Source organism: Excalfactoria chinensis, chromosome Z (assembly GCF_039878825.1).
Source record: "Excalfactoria chinensis isolate bCotChi1 chromosome Z, bCotChi1.hap2, whole genome shotgun sequence".
Lineage (NCBI taxonomy): Eukaryota > Metazoa > Chordata > Aves > Galliformes > Phasianidae > Excalfactoria > Excalfactoria chinensis.
In genome coordinates, this window is record NC_092857.1 from 45811273 (window position 1) to 45831542 (window position 20270).

The following is a 20270-nucleotide window of genomic DNA, read 5'->3' on the forward strand; positions in this document are numbered from 1 at the left end:
TGATTGCACATGACTTATAGGAGTTGCCTCTGAGAGCTGCTGATATCAACACAGGATGCAGTCAGATTTTCATATTCCAAGATGTGTTCCTTTGATACCAGACCCAGTACTCCCACAAGAGATTAGTTTGTAACGTTCACCTAGTTTCCTTTATATTGCTTATGTCATCACTCCAAAAATAGCTTCTTAGTCATTGTATTCCATTTTGGAAGGAATTTGACTAGAAAAACCTAAGTATCTACATGCTGCTGATACAAAGCAATTTAGAAGTTTGGGCGCCATTTCTATCTTGATGCCTTAGATATCTATTATGTTGGCTTTCTGATTCCTTAAAAATCTCTCATCTTTGTAACTTTTTTCTGCCACTCTTCACTTGGTTATCCTTCTCTGCATTTAGTCATCCTACTGAAAGTCATTCAGTCTTTTTCCATCCATTGTCAACTAATTTTTTTTTTTTTTTCCTTATATTTCTTCCCCCACTGCAAGAAGAAATCTTGTAAAACATGACTGAATATATTACTGGGCCCACATTCAAACCCTGCACAAACTGCAAAAACTTTTCTGCTTTTGTAAAAACTGTCAGCCATCCAGTAACAAAACAAATATTCAAAATGATAGACATCCACAGCCCCCCACGGAAGTACCACATTGTGTCACATCCTACCCAGCTAAAAGAAATCTTGTGTCACAACCCGTATTCCTATCTGAAGTATCTGTACGCTTGCAGACAACTGTCAAATATCTTCATCATGCCCAAACTTCTATGGAAGAACATTACAAGCCTTGGATGTTGCAGGACCCTAACACATAACAGCAAGAAACCAAAAGTCTTCTCAGTATGATCGTCTGAAAAAGTGAATCATCCAGATCTCATTCAAATGGGGCTGGTATTCTAGATTTGTTTCAAGCTCCCTGAAGGTCGGCATTTCACCTTTGGCATTCCAGCCTTGCCCTGCAGGTGTCAGTCCTCTGCCATCCATGGCAGAGCTCTCTCCAACAGCCACCAAATGTTGGTACTACTTGCTGGGAGGCCATCTTTTGGTGCATCAGAATTGTGCTGCTCTTTGGCTTCAACCACACTTTTTCTCACACCAGAAGACTGTATGAATGTCTCAAAAAATAAACTATGGAACGAGATGCACTCAAAAAAAGTTTTGTTTTGTTTTGTTTTGTTTTTTAAATTTTTTTAATTATTATTATTTTTTATTTTCTTATCCAGTAGTTGTTGATATTCAAACATGCCCTGCCTGTCTCCATTTAGCCTGTGTTCAGATGTTAGCATCAGCCCTGGACTCTGGCAACAACAGGTCCTCAGTCAGCTTTCAGCTTTGCATACAGGTCTGTCACGTCTGCAGGCAGTGCTACACTTGGGATATGTCTCTGAAGACATCAGCCCTGGTGTGGCCAATAACTTCAGGGTGAATAATTAACTGCCCTCATCTGGATCAATCATCCTGGGTTTGTCTGCCACAGAAGGTGGTTGATCAAGCTGTCAAGCTGGCTCAGCTGCCACCAGCTCTTGCCCTCCAGGTTCACATTTGGCCTCAGGAGACTCAGACCAGCTAACTGCCTGGTTTCACATGCAGGAGCCACCAGACATACAGCTAGACCATTTATCTAAGATAAAGAAAGTCCTCATTTTTAAGCCTCCCTTTAATCTTTATCCTATTGCTTATTACCAGAGAGGACTGGAAGTAACTCTAACACAAGTATGTCAGTGTAATGAAGGAAGAAATTTAGCAGCTCAAGGTAAAACATTCTTTGCCTAGCTCTGTATAATGACAGTGTCCTTAATTTGAAAATCACTGCACCCTCAGCAGCTGCCACTACAGCCATGGAGCAATGGGATTTCTGTAAAGAATAATGTGGATTAAACAGTGAATTTATTTAGGACAACAGCATTACTAGTGATGTGGCAATGAAGGATGCACACCTTACAGCTCTGACTTTTTTTTGCATTTCCTGTCATCTCTTCCTTTCTTAAGTAGCACTTAGGAATGCATTCAAATGGAACTCCACTAAAATCTACTAATAGTATTTAGAGGTGTTCTCTGCTTCCCTTTTCTACACCCTTTGTTGACAGGGGTGTGTGTCACAGGATGCTACCATTCTGTTCTTGCTGTCCCTACAGGTCATACTTGTTTAGGAATAGTATATTGAGAGGAATGAGGCTGTGTGAAACAGCTTGTGTTACTGGCAAAGATCCTTTCTCTTAGACATTTCTCTGCATTATGTAAAATTACATTATTATATTAATATATTATAATATATTATAATAATTTTATGTAATGTATTAAAATAATTTTATGTAATGTATTATAATAAATTTATAATAAATAAATAAATAAATAAATGGGGGGTGGAGGGGAAAGCTTAGGGGTTTTGTTCTTGCCTTCCTACACAGAATTTTCAGACTTTTGTGTGCACTCTTATCTGCAGTGTTTCTGTCCCAGCACAGAAATGAGTGTCAGAACAGAAGTTAGTTGGGGCATTTTACTTGATTTTTTTTTGTTTTTTTTAAGATGCTATATGGCCTTTTTACATTAAAATATAAACTTTAATCAGAGAACTTTGATCTTCCAATAGAATTAGCAAAACCTCAGACTGTTCATTTGCTCTCCCTCTAGTATTTGACCTCTTTCTACCTTTCACCTTCCTCCTTCAGTTTTGTATCTTAAAAAAGGGGACAGCTACAACCCTATGTATGTTGGCATGACAGAACTTCTATGCAAACAAAATGTGCAGGGGCCTTATCTTGGATCAGTGTTCCAAACGTGTCTTCCACCTTGGAAAGCACTTCAAATATCTGTGATACAGATGTGAAGTATCACTTCTGCTGTCAGCAGTCATGGTCAGATGTATACAGCCTGTTTATAATGAGCACTGCTGTGGAAGTACAGAAATGTGAGACTGCTAGGTGAGTGATACAATCTCTGAGAGGCAATGAAACACAACAGCTGTCTGCTCATTGCTATTTGTTTTTCATCCGTATTTGTTTTGATTATAGTGCTTGAAAATATCTGCCCTGGAAATCACAGAATCATAGATTAATCCGAGTTGAAAGGAACCCATATGGACCCCTGAGACCAACTCCTGGCTCTACACAGCACCACCTGAGATACAAACCCTATGTGTTGTCCAGATGCTTCCTGAACTCCAGCAGATCGGGGCCATGCCCACAGCCCTGTGCAGCCCGTTCCATGCTCACCTCCCTCTGGTGCAGCCCCTTTCCCTGACCCCTACCCGTCCCTCCCCTGGCACAGCTCCATGCCGTTCCCTCGGTCCCTGGCGCTGTCACACAGAGCAGAGCTCAGCGCTGCCCCTCTGCTCCCTGCGAGGAGCTGCAGCCGCCACCAGGGCTCCCCTCAGCTCCTCCGCTCTGCACTGAGCACACCGAGGGACCACAGCTGCTCCTCACAGATCTTACCCTTTAGACACTTCACTATCACGGTAGGCCTAAAAGGTGTCAAACAACTTGGGAGTCTGACAGCTGTCAGAGGTGAGGACACTTCTTCCCTACCAGGCTTCATGCCTTGATAACAGAGGAAAGATTTGTTTGACCTTGTTCAAAACATTTATTTAAATTATTGCATTTCTTCCACATTGGACAAGCTGACTTCTAGAACATATTGGCTAATGTCTTCAGAAAGAAGAAAGTCTTGTCTTGCTAAATTATGTTTGTTGTGTTGGCAGTTACTCAACAAAGGAGAATGGTGAAGGACTTAAATTGTATTTGAAAACAATCACTAGGGCCAGCCTTCTGGGATTGCTTTGAACTCTCACTCATTATTTTATGCACCCAATCTCTGTTATACTTACAGAAGGAAGAAATACATGTGAATCTTGCCTTCAGTATTTTTAATCAAAGCTGCAACATTCCTGACTGCAGCAGAGGACTTTCAAGATCCAAAGTGCTTGGGTAAATACAAATCCCAGGTTTCTGTGGGCTATAAGCTGAGTTGCATGAAACATCCATCTACAGGAGGCTGCTCCCAGGGACAAGGAGGAGATGCAAGGTTCAAGCTTTGTGGGCTCCACAAGGGTTGGGCCTGCGGCCTTTCCAGCCTCTCAAGCCAAGGCTTTCCTGACCACAAGGCCCAGTCTGGAAGCTTTTCCCCTGTCTGCCCTGTGCCCAACAGCCATACACCGCCCCCACACTCTTTTTCATTGCCAGCCAGACGTTGCGTATCGATCTGTCAGTCCTGCGGGGACAGCAGCTCTGCGCACCCAATGTAAACACAAGCCCGCGGGTGCGCACGGAAGCACCCCGGCAAGGAGAGAGTGCAGACTGGCCCCGGCCCCAGCCCCGCACCGCACCGCACCCCCACACGGCCCACAGGCGCCCCTTGACGGCGGCGCGCGGCAGTGCGGGCACCGCCTCCGTCCGCCGAGCGTGGGTGCGTCACGTGGGACTGGGCTCGAGGAGCCCGAGGCGGCAGCGGGGGCGTGGCCGCAGCACGTCGCACCGCTTGCGGGACGGGGTGGGCAGCCAGTGGGAGGTGGCGGGTTGGGCGCGGGGAGGCGGGCGCAGGGCGCTCGGTGGCGCGGCGCGGCGCGGGGCCTGCGGCAGCTCGGGGTGCGGGCCGCCGCCGCCGGCCGCTCCGGGTCTTTGTGCTGAGGTCGTCTGGCCGCCATGCTGCGTCGCCCTTCGCCCGTCCCGTTGCAGTCCGGCGGCCTCCGCCCGCCGCTGCGCCGCTGAGAGAGGAGGCGGCGAGAAGAAGAAGGAGGGGATCGCCGCTCGCCCACCACCCCATGCCGCCGCCCCGTCCCGCGGACCTGCATGGACGGGCATGGGGAGAGTCGCACCTTCCCGCGCCGCCGGGGCTGAGCCGCCGCTCGCCGCCCTCGGCCTGCTGGCCGCCCTGGGGCTGCTCCTGCGCGCAGGTACCGCGGAGGCGCGCCAGGCCTGCGGGCGGGGAGAGGCGGGTGCGAGCCGCTCTCCGGCTGCGCGCGAGGGTTGGTGCGGCCCCGGGGCTTCTGCGGAGCGGAGCTCTAAAGGAGATCCGCGGCCCCGGGTGCGGGGCGGCGCTCGGTCCGGCTCCCCGCGCAGGTGTGTGGGGCGCGGGGTCTGGCGGAGCTGTGCTGCCCCGTGGTGTTGGCGGAGCTTCGCGCTGCGTGGCGTCTGCTGTCCGTTTGTGTTGGTGCAGTTGCGGGAAGGGGCTTCGTTTAGAGATGCGGCGCCCTGCGTTATTCGTCTGTCGTTTTCCCACCCCTCGTGTTTCGTGGCTTCCTGAGCGCTCTAGCTGGGCTGCTAAAGGTAGACGAACCCGGGCCTGTTTGCCGTGAGAACTGACACCGAGAAATGGTACCGAGACTGAGATTTGGGGGAGGGAGAGTGGTATCTATTTAGCATACTGTGTTTTCTCTCTTTGCACACCTCTGTGTGCCAAGGCACTTTTATGTTGTTCTGTGTTACGACCGTTTGAAATTACAAATGGATGTGTGCACAGCTGGATTTTATAGGTCACAGAAGAACAAAAACACGCAGCATAATTTTAGCGGATAGTTCTGGGAGCTTGGACTTAAATGGCATGAAGTCCAGCACGTATTCTGTATGAAACCTCACGTACTGTTGTGGCTCTCTGGGTGGAGGGCAACCTGCCTTCCTACTTAACTGCTGTCCTGGTTTCAGCCCCTCTGGAATATGCGTATATATTTCCCCTAACATTGTGTGCCACCTCCTTTGTTTCATTTCTGGCCTTCCTGAACTCTTGTGTAGAAATTATGTACAGAAGGCTGATGCTAACTGCTGTAAAGATCGGGAAGGGTTTGGGGTGGTGACAATAAGAGTGGTGGAGGAGGTCTGTGAAACCTCTGGTTTGCTGCCCAGTGTGGTAATTATGTGTTCATTGTGGAAGCAAGGGGATCAGATAAGGTGCAACTGTTTTGTTCATGTAAACTGAACTGTGTTCTTGCTACGTGCTTCTGACAGGTACTTCAGATTTCAGTGGGGAGAGGCTCTTTTTCCCTCCTTGTTTTTGAAATTCACCATAAGAGGTACTGCTCTGGGTTCTGTAGTCAGCAGCTTGACCTTCAGATAGCTGTGAGCTTTCTGATCTTAGTTTGCTGTCTGTTTCTGCCTGAACCTGCAAGTCTTGCCACTGCTGCCACATCCTTCTCAGGGGCAGGATTCTATTTGGAAGTTCAATAACTTATGTTCAGGACTGAGGGACTAAATGGAGACCTGCATATTGACAAAGTGATTAAGTTAGGCTCAGAATTGCATCATTGCTTTGATATCATCTGTAAAGAAGTGCTGGGCTCATTCTTCGCTGAGTTGATGGTTTTAATCCATTACCTGCTGTTGTGTAGATGGAAATGAAATCATGCTTGGGTCATCTCCGCTCTTATATGTGCTGTGTTGCTATCTTCCAGCCTCCTTTAACCCCTTTTTCTCTATTACAGCTTCATCAGTGAGTGAGCACTCTGGGTTGTCTGGTTGTGTGGCATCAGTGGGTGTGGAACAGGGTGTTTATGTGCAAGATATTAACTCTCTTCTGCCTTCTGTTTTGTGCCTAGGTGACTGCCAGTTGCAAGCACCTTGTCGAATCCAAAAGTGCACCACTGATTTTGTTTCTTTAACTTCACATCTAAACTCGGCTCTCGATGGCTTTGACTTGGAGTTCTGCAAAGCCCTGCGAGCATACTCTGCCTGCACCTATCGCAACTCCAAAGTATGCCGTGGAAACCTGGTCTACCATTCTGCAGTGCTGGGGATCAGCGACCTCATGAGCCAGAGGAACTGTTCCAAGGATGGCCCCACATCCTCCACCAACCCCGAAGTGACCCACGATCCTTGCAATTACAGTGGCCACACAGAAGCCAACGAACATCAAGGAGGGGAGAAAGCTATCCCTACTTACCTATTTTGTGGCTTGTTTGGTGATCCCCATCTGAGGACTTTTAAGGATCACTTTCAGACCTGTAAAGTGGAAGGTGCTTGGCCTCTCATAGACAATAACTACTTAACAGTGCAAGTGACAAATGTTCCTGTGGTCCCAGGATCCAGTGCTACTGCTACAAATAAGGTATGGATTATTCATAAGCACTGTATACATACAGAAATAGAAGGCCACAGTAGCAGTTACTCATCCCTTAGCAGTTAAGGAGTTGGTTTCAGCTGGGACGGCTTCTTTCTTAGGAACAAAAATGAAAACAACTCATTTTCTTCCTCAGTCTCCTTTCAGCTTTCACCCTCCCCCCCCCCTCCCACCTCCAAAAAAACCCAAAAACAACAAAGACATAAAACATTTAAGCGTAATAAATTAGTACTTCAAAATGGTTATCAAATTGCTGCATCTGTGTCTCTGCAGTATAAAAGAAATTGTAGGGAAGGAGCAAGAAAGGGCTGAGTTTTGCTTTGCTTGAGTTCTCTAAGTTTTATAGCCATAACTGTAGAGAACAAAAAACACTGGTAGAATAGTGCAAGATCTGCTTTAGTCTTCTTTAATCTTGAGGATTCATAGCAGAGACGAGGATGGTAACCAGAGAATTGAGAGACAACAGCAAAAACAAGTTGCGTTGCCAGGTGGTTATAAGATCTTATTTCTCTAGCTCTAGAAAGAAGCAGCAGCCTGAAAATCTTGCCAAGAGCGTAGGACTCTTTTCAGACAGACAAGACTTAAGGTGGCTCTGTCAAACCAAACCACTTCAGGTGGCTAGGGGAGGAATGGCATGTATTGATAGCATTTGCTATTTCTTTACCTTAAGAAAGTACATAATTTTTTCTGCCAAAGGTGTATAGCAGGTGTGCCTATAGAAAGTGTGGAGATAGAATGACTCTTAGTGAGACATTATTAGATTTACTGCAAGAGCCAGGAGTGTGAAAATGCTCTGAACTTTTGCAGTTGATTATTCACCAGTAATGAAAAAACTTAAACACAGCTGGGGCTACTACCTCCTTTCTGCCCTTTCTGGAATGGAAAGGATTCTGAGATGCTGACATTAACGTTTATGTCAGGAAAGCAAATTTTTTGCATATGCAGGAGGCAGAAATTCAGACTGATGCATTACTGAAATTCAAATGTGTCTTTCCTTTATCTTTTTATTTTCTAACAGTCTGCACAGTGTGTTCCTGAAAGTGTATAAAAGCATATAAAAGTATATCTTGACTATGCTTTGTAAAAGAGGCATAGGTCCCTTGAAATCTGCCCCAGAGTCTTTTTGAAAGACACTTAAGAAATAAGTGCCTTTTCATATCTGCAGTCAGCTTCTGCCCTTGGTTTTGGTACGGTTGTACAGATTGTTATTTCCGTGTTACTGGTAGTGCAAGGAGCAAAGCTTGTGTCTCTTTGTATGCAAACTGCGAGAGTGGCCAGGGTGGGATGGCAGCTGATAGGTGGTCTTATCTTTGCCTTTAACTGTCCACATTGTAAATGTGATTGACCGTGGTAATGTGTCATGCTGGTACACATATTGTCAAACAGGTAACAAGAGTAGCACTTCAGGAGATATTTGTCTGTACGTATTGCTGGGAATAACATGTTTCATAAAGTGTACCTTCTGTCTTTATTCTTAATGTTTTTGTATTCTTCTTTAATCTGGCACTATGGGACAGGTGGTCCTACTTCTTTTATAACCCTGGGTATAATATGCCTGCAGTTGCACAATGACAGCTCAGCGTGTGGAAGCAATTAAACAAGATGGATAGGATTAGGATATTAGGAGTGTTTCTACCAGTAATATCTCTTACATGCTTACAGCTCTTGAGTATTTTCTTTCTTTGGCAGGTGATCGAATTTTTATCAACATACCTGTTTGTAGAAAACAAGGGTCATTTGAACTGCATGCATAGGTAATTTGGCAGCATGAGTTTTAATACCTCTAATACATTGTCTTCAGTCCTTTATTGCTTTATGGAGTGGACTGTTAGAAATGACAAAGGAAAGGCTTGTTAAAACTACACTGCTGCTGCTGGACTGGTGCCTGTAACATTTTATCTGCCAGTGTTCCATTTTGGTTGAGGCAGTTGAATATCTGCTGCTGAAGGTAAGTACTTACCTTACACTGGCCATAGGGCTGCTTAAGGTACCACTGAAAGAACTACCAAGAAAAGTTCAGAGATTTTTACTTAGGGAATTTTTTTTATAGCCTCAAGTATGCAGATAAGTTGTTTACCTTCTTAAGGAAGGTTTCCAGAGCACAGTGCATCCTTAGTCTTGTTAGTTTCTTCAGTTATTTGGGATAGATCCTTAATGGGAAATAATAACAAAGGTTTATGCTGATTGTAAGTTGTGCAGAAGCCACAACAAATACTATGTAAATTGCTAACTAGCTTACTTAATCCACCCTAAAGCAGACTTGTTGAAAGCAGAGACAAAAAGAATAGATGCTTCGGTTTCTCCTGAAGCCCTTGTTAAAAAAAGTGGTTTAAGGAGCCATAGAAGCAGTGTGTTGTGTCTTCATCTGATACGCTGTTAGGTGGCCTTGTACATGATTACTGACCAGGTTTGTTATAGCTCACCGGTACACCAAGTTTTAGAGGAATCATCAGTGAGCAGAGCATTAATTTGCAGAGTTGTCCTTTCCTTTCGGAAACTTTGAGACCTGATTAACACAATCTGGGGACTATTCCATAAGTCCATAAAAGAAACAACAACCCTTCCTCCTTATGTTGTGTATCTGGCAGGAAAGTATAGAAAGTAGTAAAACTCCTCCTCCTTTACTTCCTTGCCTGGAAAAGTGTGTCCTCCTGTGGGAGTTGTGTGTATATTCACAAATGCTGTTAGCAATTCATCTGTATATGTTTTGCATCTTTGCGATGGCCATAGCAAATACATTTTGTTTCTTCAGAGTGAACAAAGCTGTTGTATATTCTGTAGTCTGTCTGAAAATTGCAATTCCTTTTTTTTTTTTTTTTTTTTTTAATTGTTTTTTTGTGCGGCTGTGTCTGGTCCTCTTGGCTTTGGATTGCAGGCTGTTTGAGGTGGACGATAAGGGAGTATTCCCAAGTAGTCAGGAGACTTAGTTCAGTCTCTACTTTTTTTCCAACCGATTTCTGGTACGAGCTTTGTGTATGTCACTGGCATCCTTGTATCTGATCTCTCCAGCTATAGACAGGGCTCTACAGTGCTTGGGGGGATTTTCAGAGGATAAATGGCTATCAAAAGAGACTGTAGAGGAGCAGGTAGGATGGGTGTCAGAGAATGCCTTAAATGTAACTTTTTTTTTTTTTAATGGTGTGCCTTATTTGGAGGAGTGTGTAGGCTCCCATCTTTATGACAGCTGTTCTGCATTCATTAGTGCAGCTGCCTGGGCTTTCCTTCTTGCTCAATGTAAATGGAAAAGGACAAGAAGCTTTTCTTACCTAGCTAGCAGTTTTGTAGTGGATAGTTAGAGGATGAGAGAGTGAATAGCAGTAGAGAGGAAAAACAATTGGCTACGGAAAACAGCTTTTTATAGCTTTCAACTTTAGTATAGACTGCATTAGCCATGTAGTGAAATATTAAGTATTCCTTCTGCGGTTTGGTTTGTTTTTTTTCAGGGGATAATTGCATACTGAACACCGTGTACTTAGTCTTCTTTATGTAATATTAAAGTGTTTGTCCTCCAATTACCATTCAGTTGTTCTTGTCAGTGGAAGCATCAGTTAACTGACCACATGTGATTAGGTTTCTATAATATTTATAGTTATTCTGGCTAAGATAAAGGTGGAATTGGCTTTATTTCTCAGAAGTACATAATTTTGTGGGAGAACATCATAAAAAGCTGCTTTGTCCCTGAGGTGGAGCTGATGGCACCTCTTACCTTACAAAGCAGAGTTTTGTTTCTGTGGTTGAGGAGTGGAAAGGACTGCAGGCAGAGGGGGGGCTGTAGGGCTTGGGGTTTTTCAGTCCCTGTGAGGCAGTGCTGTGTTTGAGTGTGTGATTTGGCATGAGCTGACCAAATCATTCAGCAGGTAGCTTTGGCAGCTGGAAACGGAGGTGCTGAAGCATCTGCAGTGATTTAGGATGTTTCTGAAAGTCAGAAGCCTTCAGAAGTTCTGTCCTTGTGGCCTGTACTTCACATGGCTGCAGTTGCCTCTCTGGACCACTTGGGTGGAGCCTCACTTCTGAGCTGAGCTCATGCTCTGTTCAGGCAGCCTGAGATCTCAGCCTTGAACACTGGAGGTTCTTCTGTAGAATTGTTTGAACATACAGCAGCTTCAAAACCTACATCAGTTGGCATGCTTTATTTACCTATAACTGGTTTCTTCCTGAATACTCTTCATCATAGAATAAATATCTGGACAGACTGTTGTTCCTGTTCCTAATTAACTTTTCATTGTAACCAACTGATGATCAATAAGTTCGTAGCATGTACACGCAAGTAAGATTTTTTTGCTGTGAATAATAACGACTGATATGTAAATAATAATGACATCCGTGTGTGATGTGTGGAAGATGCAGATAAGCTCTCTCTTTAAAAAGAAATGCAAAACTTTATTTTTGATACAGCTTACATCTGTCTCAAGCCTCAGTTCTGTGCTTGTGCCATCAATGCATTCCTGATGATCTTGTCCATCAAGAAAGCTCATTTAAAACTGACGCGAATATGTGCTACTTTGATGTATTTTGGGAGGGAGTCAGAAGAACAGCGCAGCTTTCGTGGGCACTAGAAACATGTTGATTATTTGCCACCTTTACTTTCCTGAATGCATGGGTGTATGAGAGAAACATAGGGAGTTCCCGCTGCATAGTGCTGTTTGCTGTACTGAGCTGTCATCAGCATTTGTAATGCACCTTTTGTGTTGTGTTTTTGTTTTTTTTTTCATCCAGAAGGGTACACTGTGTATACAAAAAGGAAATAGCCAGTGAAATGAAGGTGTTGCATCCACCTTTGTGGTTTTCCTTTGTTAAATCTCTCCACTTCCACCTGTAGTCAGGAGCCATTATTCACGTGGTTTCCTCTGGATGATTCTTGATTTCTGAGATTAGTGCATGTGCTTTGCAACTGTTTCAGGCCTCTGGAAAGAGAGGTTGTGAAAATCCTAGTTGGAGGCTGGGAGGTTATTTAGCATGCTGGATTTCAAACATTCTAACTTGTACGCATGAATTCCAAAATCTTTCAGATGGCATTGCAAAACCCCTTCAAAAATATCATGTGTGCCTGTGAAGTTATCTACCTATGAAATCCTACAGCTGCCTTTCACAGATTGCACCAATTCCCTCTCAGGCCTCCCAGGAATATATGAGGACCACTGCGCTAATGGTGTGAAACTTCCTTCTGAAATGCCTTCTGCCTGTTTTCCATGTACATCTTTATCTCCAGACAGAATGTACAACCCAGTTTTTGGACTGGGTTGTACATTCAGGCAAGGGCCTGTATCCCCCCTGCTAATTCATGCAGAACTCACCCCAGTAATGACATAGCAACAGGTAGTTACGTTTATAAAACACAGACATGTGGCATTGTCTTTGCAGCAGGGCAGTGTTATATGATAGTAGTAGAAGTCAGAAGTCAGAGTTATGTTTTTGTTTACGGCATACAAACCAGGCACTTTCTAGAGATGTACAGTGACCTGCTAGAACAGTGGGCAGCCAAACTCAAAAGTTATACTTTCAGTAACACCATCCTTGAAAGAGTTTGCAAGTGTGTGGTGGTTTGAATAGTGTTTGCAATCAGTACACTTTGTGGGGATGATGTTGCCAGCATCCGTCTTTTAGCAGCGGACAGAAGATGATGTCCAAAATGAAATATTTCAAGCGTGTCTTAAAGGCATGGGGGACTTTTTGTTTTTGGAAACTTTACTATAGCTGGGATTTGTGTACCCTCAGTTAAGTTTCTGAAGCAGCCTTATATGGATGTCTTCTGGACTTCTCACCACTGTAGATTATGAGTCCTTTACTTGTCTAGAAAACAAAGCTCAGATACTGATGTGTTCAGAAAATATTTTTTATTTGAAGATACTTATATTTGGATTTTTCCCTGCTAAGCTTTAGAAAGGGCAGGTAGTTTCTAGTCCATGGACAGTGACATAAGTCACTGACAACTCAGCCAGATCTCAGAAAGTGCTCTGTACACAAGTGTGCATATAACACATCCTACATTTGTTTGAGACAGCAGAATGCTTACTTTATTGGGGGGGAAAAAATAAGTTACCTTGAATATTTGAACAGAGGTGGCCTTGCAGTGAAACTTGCTTCATCTCCCTTTACAACAAGCCCTTTGATGTTTCCTTAGTAGAAGGGTGCCAGATTGCTGTAGGAGTGGGTGATAAGGAAGGGCTTTACAAATCTCTGGATTTATTGATCTGTCTGATTGATTGGGTGGATATGAAAGGACAGAAAATGTAATGTCCAAACTTAATGTATTGAGCCCCAGTGTTTAAACATGGTCATGTCCTTGACGGGTCTTACTGGTGTCTGGGAGGATGCTGGAAGTGTGAAAGTCTCCATTCACTTAGGCATGCCTTCCTCATTCAGCATGCAGCTGTTACTGCTGATCTTGCTGATTGTCCCTGTCTATCTCTGAAGGTGTTTGTGTTTCAATCTTCAAGAGGAAGGAGTTATAGAGGTGCAAGTCTGATGCTTCCTGATAGATTTTTGCCCAGGTTCTTTGCTTAATAGTTCTATAAAGTTGCCACTTCGGTGTCTCAGTAAAACCATGACCTCTTGTTCACATTGTTCATCTCTCATTCAACTCTAGACTTGTTCAGTTGCTGGGCAGATGTGAAGCTTTACTTCTCTTGAAATGTAAATCATTCTTTCCTCACAAATCAACATCAGTGTGTCCCAGGAGATAGTACTGGTCCTTCATCTGAGCAGTCTGAGTTGAAACTGTTCTATAAAATGCAACACTCAGTTTACTGCATGAGGCCATAGGTTATGTGCAGAAATACTAATCACTCGACAGATCTCAGCTATAACTTCTTAAGGGTGGTGAATTTCTTCATGAAATGTGAAGTTGTGAGTTAGTCTTTACAGCAAGAGGAGCACTTGGGCACTTTTTGGACCTTGGGTGTAGGCATTCAAGCTTAGCTTAGCCGTGGCGTGCTTATTAGTTTACCATTTGGCTTGAGTCAAACTAGCTGTATAACTGAAACAGAAAAACTGCTGGAAAGTTTCAGACTGCACCAGTGAAAACATACGGAGTCAAAGCAGTGATTGCTGCCTGTGTGGGTGGGAGAGGGGCAGAAAGATTGGGAGTGTCTACTCACAGGGACATGCCAAACGTAAAGAAAGTGCTGCTCAGGGAATGCTGCATGCTCCAAGGAGAAGTAATTACAGTTGGAAGAGGGTAGAGTTCTGTCTTTTACAGCTGCTATGGAGAGGTAAGGCTAAGGAGGCTAGAGGTTTAGTCATGTTATCTGTAACAGAGGCAGGAAACAAAACCTGTTGTATAGAAGTATGCAGACCAAGCAAAATCAAAATATGAATTTGTTATAAAGTAGTTTTTAAGAAAAGTTACACTTTTAGTTTGCAAATATTTTCTAGTACGTCTTGGAGTACTCTCAGTCTTGTCATCCAGGATGAAAGTAATGATAGGCATACATAGTTCTGGTACAAAATGCCTTTTGACTATTTGAAGAAGTCACTGTTTACTCTGAAACTGAAGAAAGAAGCATCTTTGTTTATAACTGTTACATGTGATTCCTCATTATACTTCTCATTTTCAGAAACAGCCACTAGGCACTTCAGGTTTACTCTGCTAAATAGCCTGAGTAAGACCAGAGAACCTACTCATGTGGCACGTTTAAATATGTGTTAAGGTTCAAAAAATGGAGCAGAAAAAAAAAAAAAAAAAAAAAAAAAGTAATGCTTGAAACTGCTGGCTTCTAGATTGGAAGACTTGGAGGTCATCTTTCAGAGGCATTACTTGAAGTATCTCTTAGTTTTGCTTTGGTCCTCCACCAGCATGTTCCCTAACAGCAGCAGACTGAAGTGTCACATCCACATGCTCCTGGATCCAGGACTCATTGTTTTCCCAAGTCATGCATCTCTCCTCAGCACTTGTTGTATTGGTGGCTGGCACAAACACATCACTGCCTTCATGGCAGTCTTACACCACTAATCCTGGCAGTGCATCCAAGAAGCAATGAGGACTCTGTTAGGGGTCACGCAGTCACTGTGAAAGAGGCAGTGAGAATATTGTGTGTGAAGGAAGCCTAGTCCTTGTGGTCCTTTCTGTGCTTTCACACAGTTCAATCCAGTTCTGCTGGAGTGGCTAGCAGTCCGGGAATTACTTGGCACGCTCATCTGTGACTGTAGGATGCATTCCAAAGTGTTAAGAAACCATCAGGCAGGAGGCAGTTGTGATGCTTAATTAAATACACAGCTTTTTCCTTTCCTGACCTTGTTGCAGTTGCCACATGCTAATAGTCCTGCTTCCAGGCCAAATTAAGAACAAATTTAACAATTGCCACCTGGGAAAATATTGCTTTAAGCATGTGAACAGGCTGTTTTCTGCTTAGGTATGAATGAGGAAAAGGATCAGGGTATGAACTAGTGTGCAGTCAGTCCCAGATAATCTCGGGTGCAAAATGAAAAAGGGATTCCAGTTACTCCTTTTTTTTCCCTCCCCATAATTACTAACTTTTCTTTATTCTTTTTCTCTCTTCTCCAGATAACTGTTATCTTTAAATCATACCAACACTGCACAGATCAGAAAGTATATCAAGCAGTGACTGATGACTTGCCTGCAGCTTTTGTTGATGGTACAACAGGTGGAGGTGATGGGAACACCAAGAGCTTGCAGATTGTGGATAAAGTCAGTGGCAGATACGTCGAAATGCATGCCAGATACATCGGGACAACAGTGTATATACGTCAGCTCGGGCACTACTTAACACTGGCCATTCGCATGCCTCAAGAATTGGCCATGGCCTATGAGGAGAGTCAAGATCTGCAGCTGTGTGTGAACGGCTGCCCTTCAAGTGAGCGTATTGATGACAGTGGTCACTTGCCATTGCCTGTGAGAGGACAGATGCTCCCTCAGGCAGGCGCTGCTCGTCCCCGGTCAGCATACACACTGGAAACTGCCACCGCCAGATGCCATGAGAAGATGCTGGTGAAGGACATCTATTTTTACTCATGTGTGTTTGACCTGCTCACCACTGGTGATGCTAACTTCACGGCTGCTGCCCACAGTGCCTTGCAGGATGTGGAGGCACTGCACCCCAGAAAAGAGCGCTGGCATATCTTTCCCAGCAGTGGAGATGGTGGTGTTGGCAAAGGTAGCAAATCCTTTGTCAGTCTTGGACTTGTGTGCTTGATCCTTGTTGCATTTTTTTAGGGTTTTTGTTTTGTTTGTCTCTTAACAAAGTTTTGAAATATATATTGTCATAATATATTGAGTAAAGATGAGTATATATGTATATACCATGTATATGAAGGGATGTTTTGTCTTGAGACATCCACCAGATTGTACATATTGTGTTAACTGTTCTATGTATGTTGGATGTCGTATTCTTTGTATCTATTTGTTTTACAGTCAGTGAAATGTTTTATAATGTCCTTGCATTGGGACCTGATAGAAAGCACTTTATTTTTTATATATTAAATATTTGTGTGTAGCTGAGTAACTGTGTACTATACATATAAACATGTACCTACAGTACTCTGCCTAGGTACTGCTTAGTTAAACAAATTTTTTTACTGTATTAATTAATGGGGATATTTTCTACGCTTACTGTAGAGACAGCACTTCTCTTGTCCTGTAATTATGTACGTAATTTCCTGGTAGCTTTTTAGAGCTGTGGGAGAGACGATGCTGAAAGATTCTAATGGTCTTTATGTTAGGGTGTAAGATTTCCTTTTCAAATTTACTACCACAGCTGATTCTGCCCTGAAAGGTTAACTCATTATGGGAGATGGTCTGGAGAAGTCACATGCATGAATTCTGTCTCCTTTCTTACATCAACACCTTAAAATAAGGGAGAGGAGCGAGGGCCCCAGTTCTGACTGCGGTTACTGAGGAGCTATAAGAACAATGATTGCGTGGCTTAAAGGCTGGTATTATGTGGTGCCCCAGTCTGCACCAAGAAACGGAAGCCTTATTGTATGCTGCAGTACTCCAGCTCCAGGACAGGCTAATTTCACTCCTGAAGCTGTTCATCTGAGGCTAGTTAGACTTGCTCTTTGAACAAGATCAATTAGCGTTTGCCTTTCTTAAAGAACTTGTGCTGATGCTTGCCTTGGTGGATTGAGATGTAGTTTATTCAAGGAACAAGAACTTGTAGTTTTTATGAAGATTGTTCTGGCCGGGTTAGAGACTGTTGATTCTTAGGAACAGCAGTAATCTTCAGAAGGAAACTTATCAATTCTGTATTGGATGTGTAACCACAGGCAGGTGTTGTTCTCAAGGAAATTCTTGAGATGAACATAGAACTGAGTTAAGGCAGAAGGTTTAAATAAAAAATTCTTCTGATCTAGACCAACCGGTGGTTTGTTCTGTCAGTCAAACTAGATGATGGTGCTGTTTGCGGTGACTTAGATGTAGGGATTTATGCTGTCTGATTATGTGATTTTTCCCAAGTTTCTCCTAATGGTGACAGGGTTCTCCCTGTTTTGTGTGGCTGAGCATCCTTGTCTCAGCTCTGAATTTAAAGGGCGTGTGGCTGAAAATTGATGGACAAGACTAGCATTGCTGCAGTGATGCACAAAATACTTGGGCAGGCTCTGTATACCGGTTAATTTCCACTGCCCCTGGATCCAGCGTGTATATACATATACAGCAGATATGTATACGTGCATTAAATTGTGATCCTTTCAGATAAATAACATTTCAGAAATGTAGTACTTCCCCTGAAGAGTTTTCCATTTTCTTGTTCCTGCTGTGGGATTTCTTGAGAAAATGTTATTTGCACATGTTCATTCTTGAAGTCTGCCATTGCCAAGAGAGCTTTAGCTAATGCCAGATGTGGATGTTTTGAAGCTAGTGAATGGTCTCTGGAGAAAACCTAAGCTTACAGGGAACAGTGGTTTTTTCACACGTGCTCCAAATGGCTGTCTTTTAGAAGGCTGCAGATTTTATTTTCATGCTTGGAAACCCTAAAATGTGTCAGTCTTTTCAGAAACTTTTAGATGTGGTTCATGAATATACCAGTAAGTATATGTTAGTGTAAAAGAGTGGCTGTGCAGTGTGTAAATACTTTAAATTATTATGATAGAAGAATAAAATTACCTACCTTGCTGAGGAGCGTCTGTAGTGTGGTGTTAGTGACCCCTGGTGGGGTGCAGGGAAACTGGGGATATGAGTTATTCACACAGTGGACAGTCTGTAATTGAAGCCCCAATTTGTTTCCTAGCCATTGCTTGTTGTGTAGGGATGTGCCGAGTACCATTGCTGTATTATCTTGAGATGCTTGTTTCCCCTCTGCTAAAGATGCATAGTGAAGTCTGTGACCAGCAGCTGCAAACCAGGCCAGTATACTGAAGATGCTGTGTGTGGGAAACCAACAGTAGGAACTATCTTTTCAGAACCCAACTGGCACAATTCCTTTTGCAGTGACTGGGGGAGATGCTTAGAAGAACTTCAGCAGGTTGCAGAGGCTCCGGTGCTGTGCCCACCCTGAAGAGTATAATGAGGAAAATTCTTCTTTTTATTAGGAAATTCTTAGACCAGAATAACCTCCGTAGAGGAATTTGAGGCATCAAAAGAATAAGTGGTACAGAAGAATCCATACAATAACATTCTGTATCATGATGATCTGATAAGGATACGTGATGACTGTGATATTTCAACTGGAGTGCTAATCACCAAGTGGAAAGGAAAACTGGAAACAAGGCTCAAAACAAGTTATATCAAGCACTGATTGTGGTAGGCCTAATAAACACAATGATTATTTTGCCAGGCTTCTGTTATGGCTAGAAGTAGAGATGTGGGGGGAACAGTCTTACGTGGTAGATAATGCATCACTGAAATGCTTTGTAGAAACAAATGGCTGTAGGAAGCAACATGAGCTCTAAATGTGCTTATGTTAAGTGCCCATGAAAGAAGGCTGTCGTAGCTGTAAGAACTTATTTTCAATGTGATGATCCACCACCACAAGCTCTGCTGAAAGTAGTACAGCTTGATCATCAGTAATGTAATGCAGCAGCTAGTAGGCTATTTCTAAATGTCTTTAAAATGTTAGCTGATTACATGTATGTTAATGGTTAATTCAAAAGATTGTTTTAAGGCTCTTCTAGAGTATTTCTGACAAGAGTTTTAATCTTCTAATGTTTGCTAACAAAGCTCTTGGCAGCTGAGGATAGTTCTCTGTAGTTGTGGTGACTGATATCCTCCCTTGGATGCATGTCACGGAACTGAGCAGAGTACCAGGTGCTTAATCCTTCATTTTGTGTGTATGTATGACTTCTGAAGGAGGCTGTCCTCACAAAGGGAAATGGTACACTAAACTGACAGTCCAAACAAAGGTTCTCTTTTCTGTCTCACATTTCACTTCCTTCAAAACCTGGCTGGAAGAGCAGTCTGCACAGAGTACCAGTTAAATGGGATACAACCTGGGGGAGTGCAGTGCGAGAGAACAATCCATCCTTCGTTCTTGTGGTCACATTGGGCCCCTTCAGTATCCAAGCAAATCAGTTCATTTCCTTTGAAACTGCTGCTCTCCTGCCAGAGAACAGATCTCCACCTACTTAACTCTTAGTATTATTAATACCATGCATTTGTTTTATGGATTTTGGGGATGTGGAAGTAGCTGTTTCCTGAGATACACCCTGAGTGAAGCCAGTAATGTTGCAAGCTTTGCTCCACCTAATGAGTGTTTCATGAGGGGGCGCATTAAGGAAAATAAACTAAATAAACATGTGGCTTTCCTCTCTTTTGTGACAGCCATTGCACAGTTTCAATTTTTGCATTCATCACAATGAGTATCCGAGTATAGCTGAAATTTTGCAGTGAAGATTTCATGCTTTGGGATATTAAAATTCCTCTATGTGTCTAGACTGGTACAAAGTGTTTTATCTTTCCCTGTTCTCTCTGTTCCCTGTTCTACAGCTATTAAAGACTGCTATCGATACAAAACCTAGGTATGACTAGTAGTGACTCCTTTGTTAATGGTATTCTCTGTTGTGGTTTGCAAGATTAGCTTTCTCCGTGTCATGCTGCTAGTTCTTCTCAACTGTATTTAAAAAACAATTGAAGATTACGTGGGCCAATGTTGTTCATTAGATTTTATCATTCTTATTCATTAGCCTGCTTTCAGAGCAGCACAGCTACAAATCAAGTACAGGTAAGCAGTTAAATTAATGATGTTGGTAGAAAATGCTTCTGATCTGTTTCAGAATTATTTTAATCTGGCTATGTTTGTAAATTACACTTCATTGAAATTAAAAGCTGCTCATTAG

General features: G+C 43.2%; 1 protein-coding gene across 3 annotated transcripts; it reads left to right on the plus strand.

The window, feature by feature from the left end:
- The first annotated feature begins 4520 nt into the window (after positions 1–4520).
- RGMB (repulsive guidance molecule BMP co-receptor b) lies at positions 4521–20270 on the plus strand. Of its 3 annotated transcripts, none has more exons than XM_072360158.1 (4): positions 4654–4884; positions 6520–7028; positions 15544–16153; positions 18304–20270. In XM_072360158.1, the coding sequence occupies exons 1-4, from the start codon at positions 4791–4793 to the stop codon at positions 18309–18311; spliced, it is 1221 nt and encodes a 406-aa protein (XP_072216259.1). In that variant the 5' UTR covers positions 4654–4790; the 3' UTR covers positions 18312–20270. The 3 variants fall into 3 exon arrangements, with proteins under 3 accessions (XP_072216260.1, XP_072216259.1, XP_072216258.1); XM_072360157.1 differs by having other exon boundaries at positions 18427–20270; XM_072360159.1 differs by having other exon boundaries at positions 4521–4884; positions 15544–20270.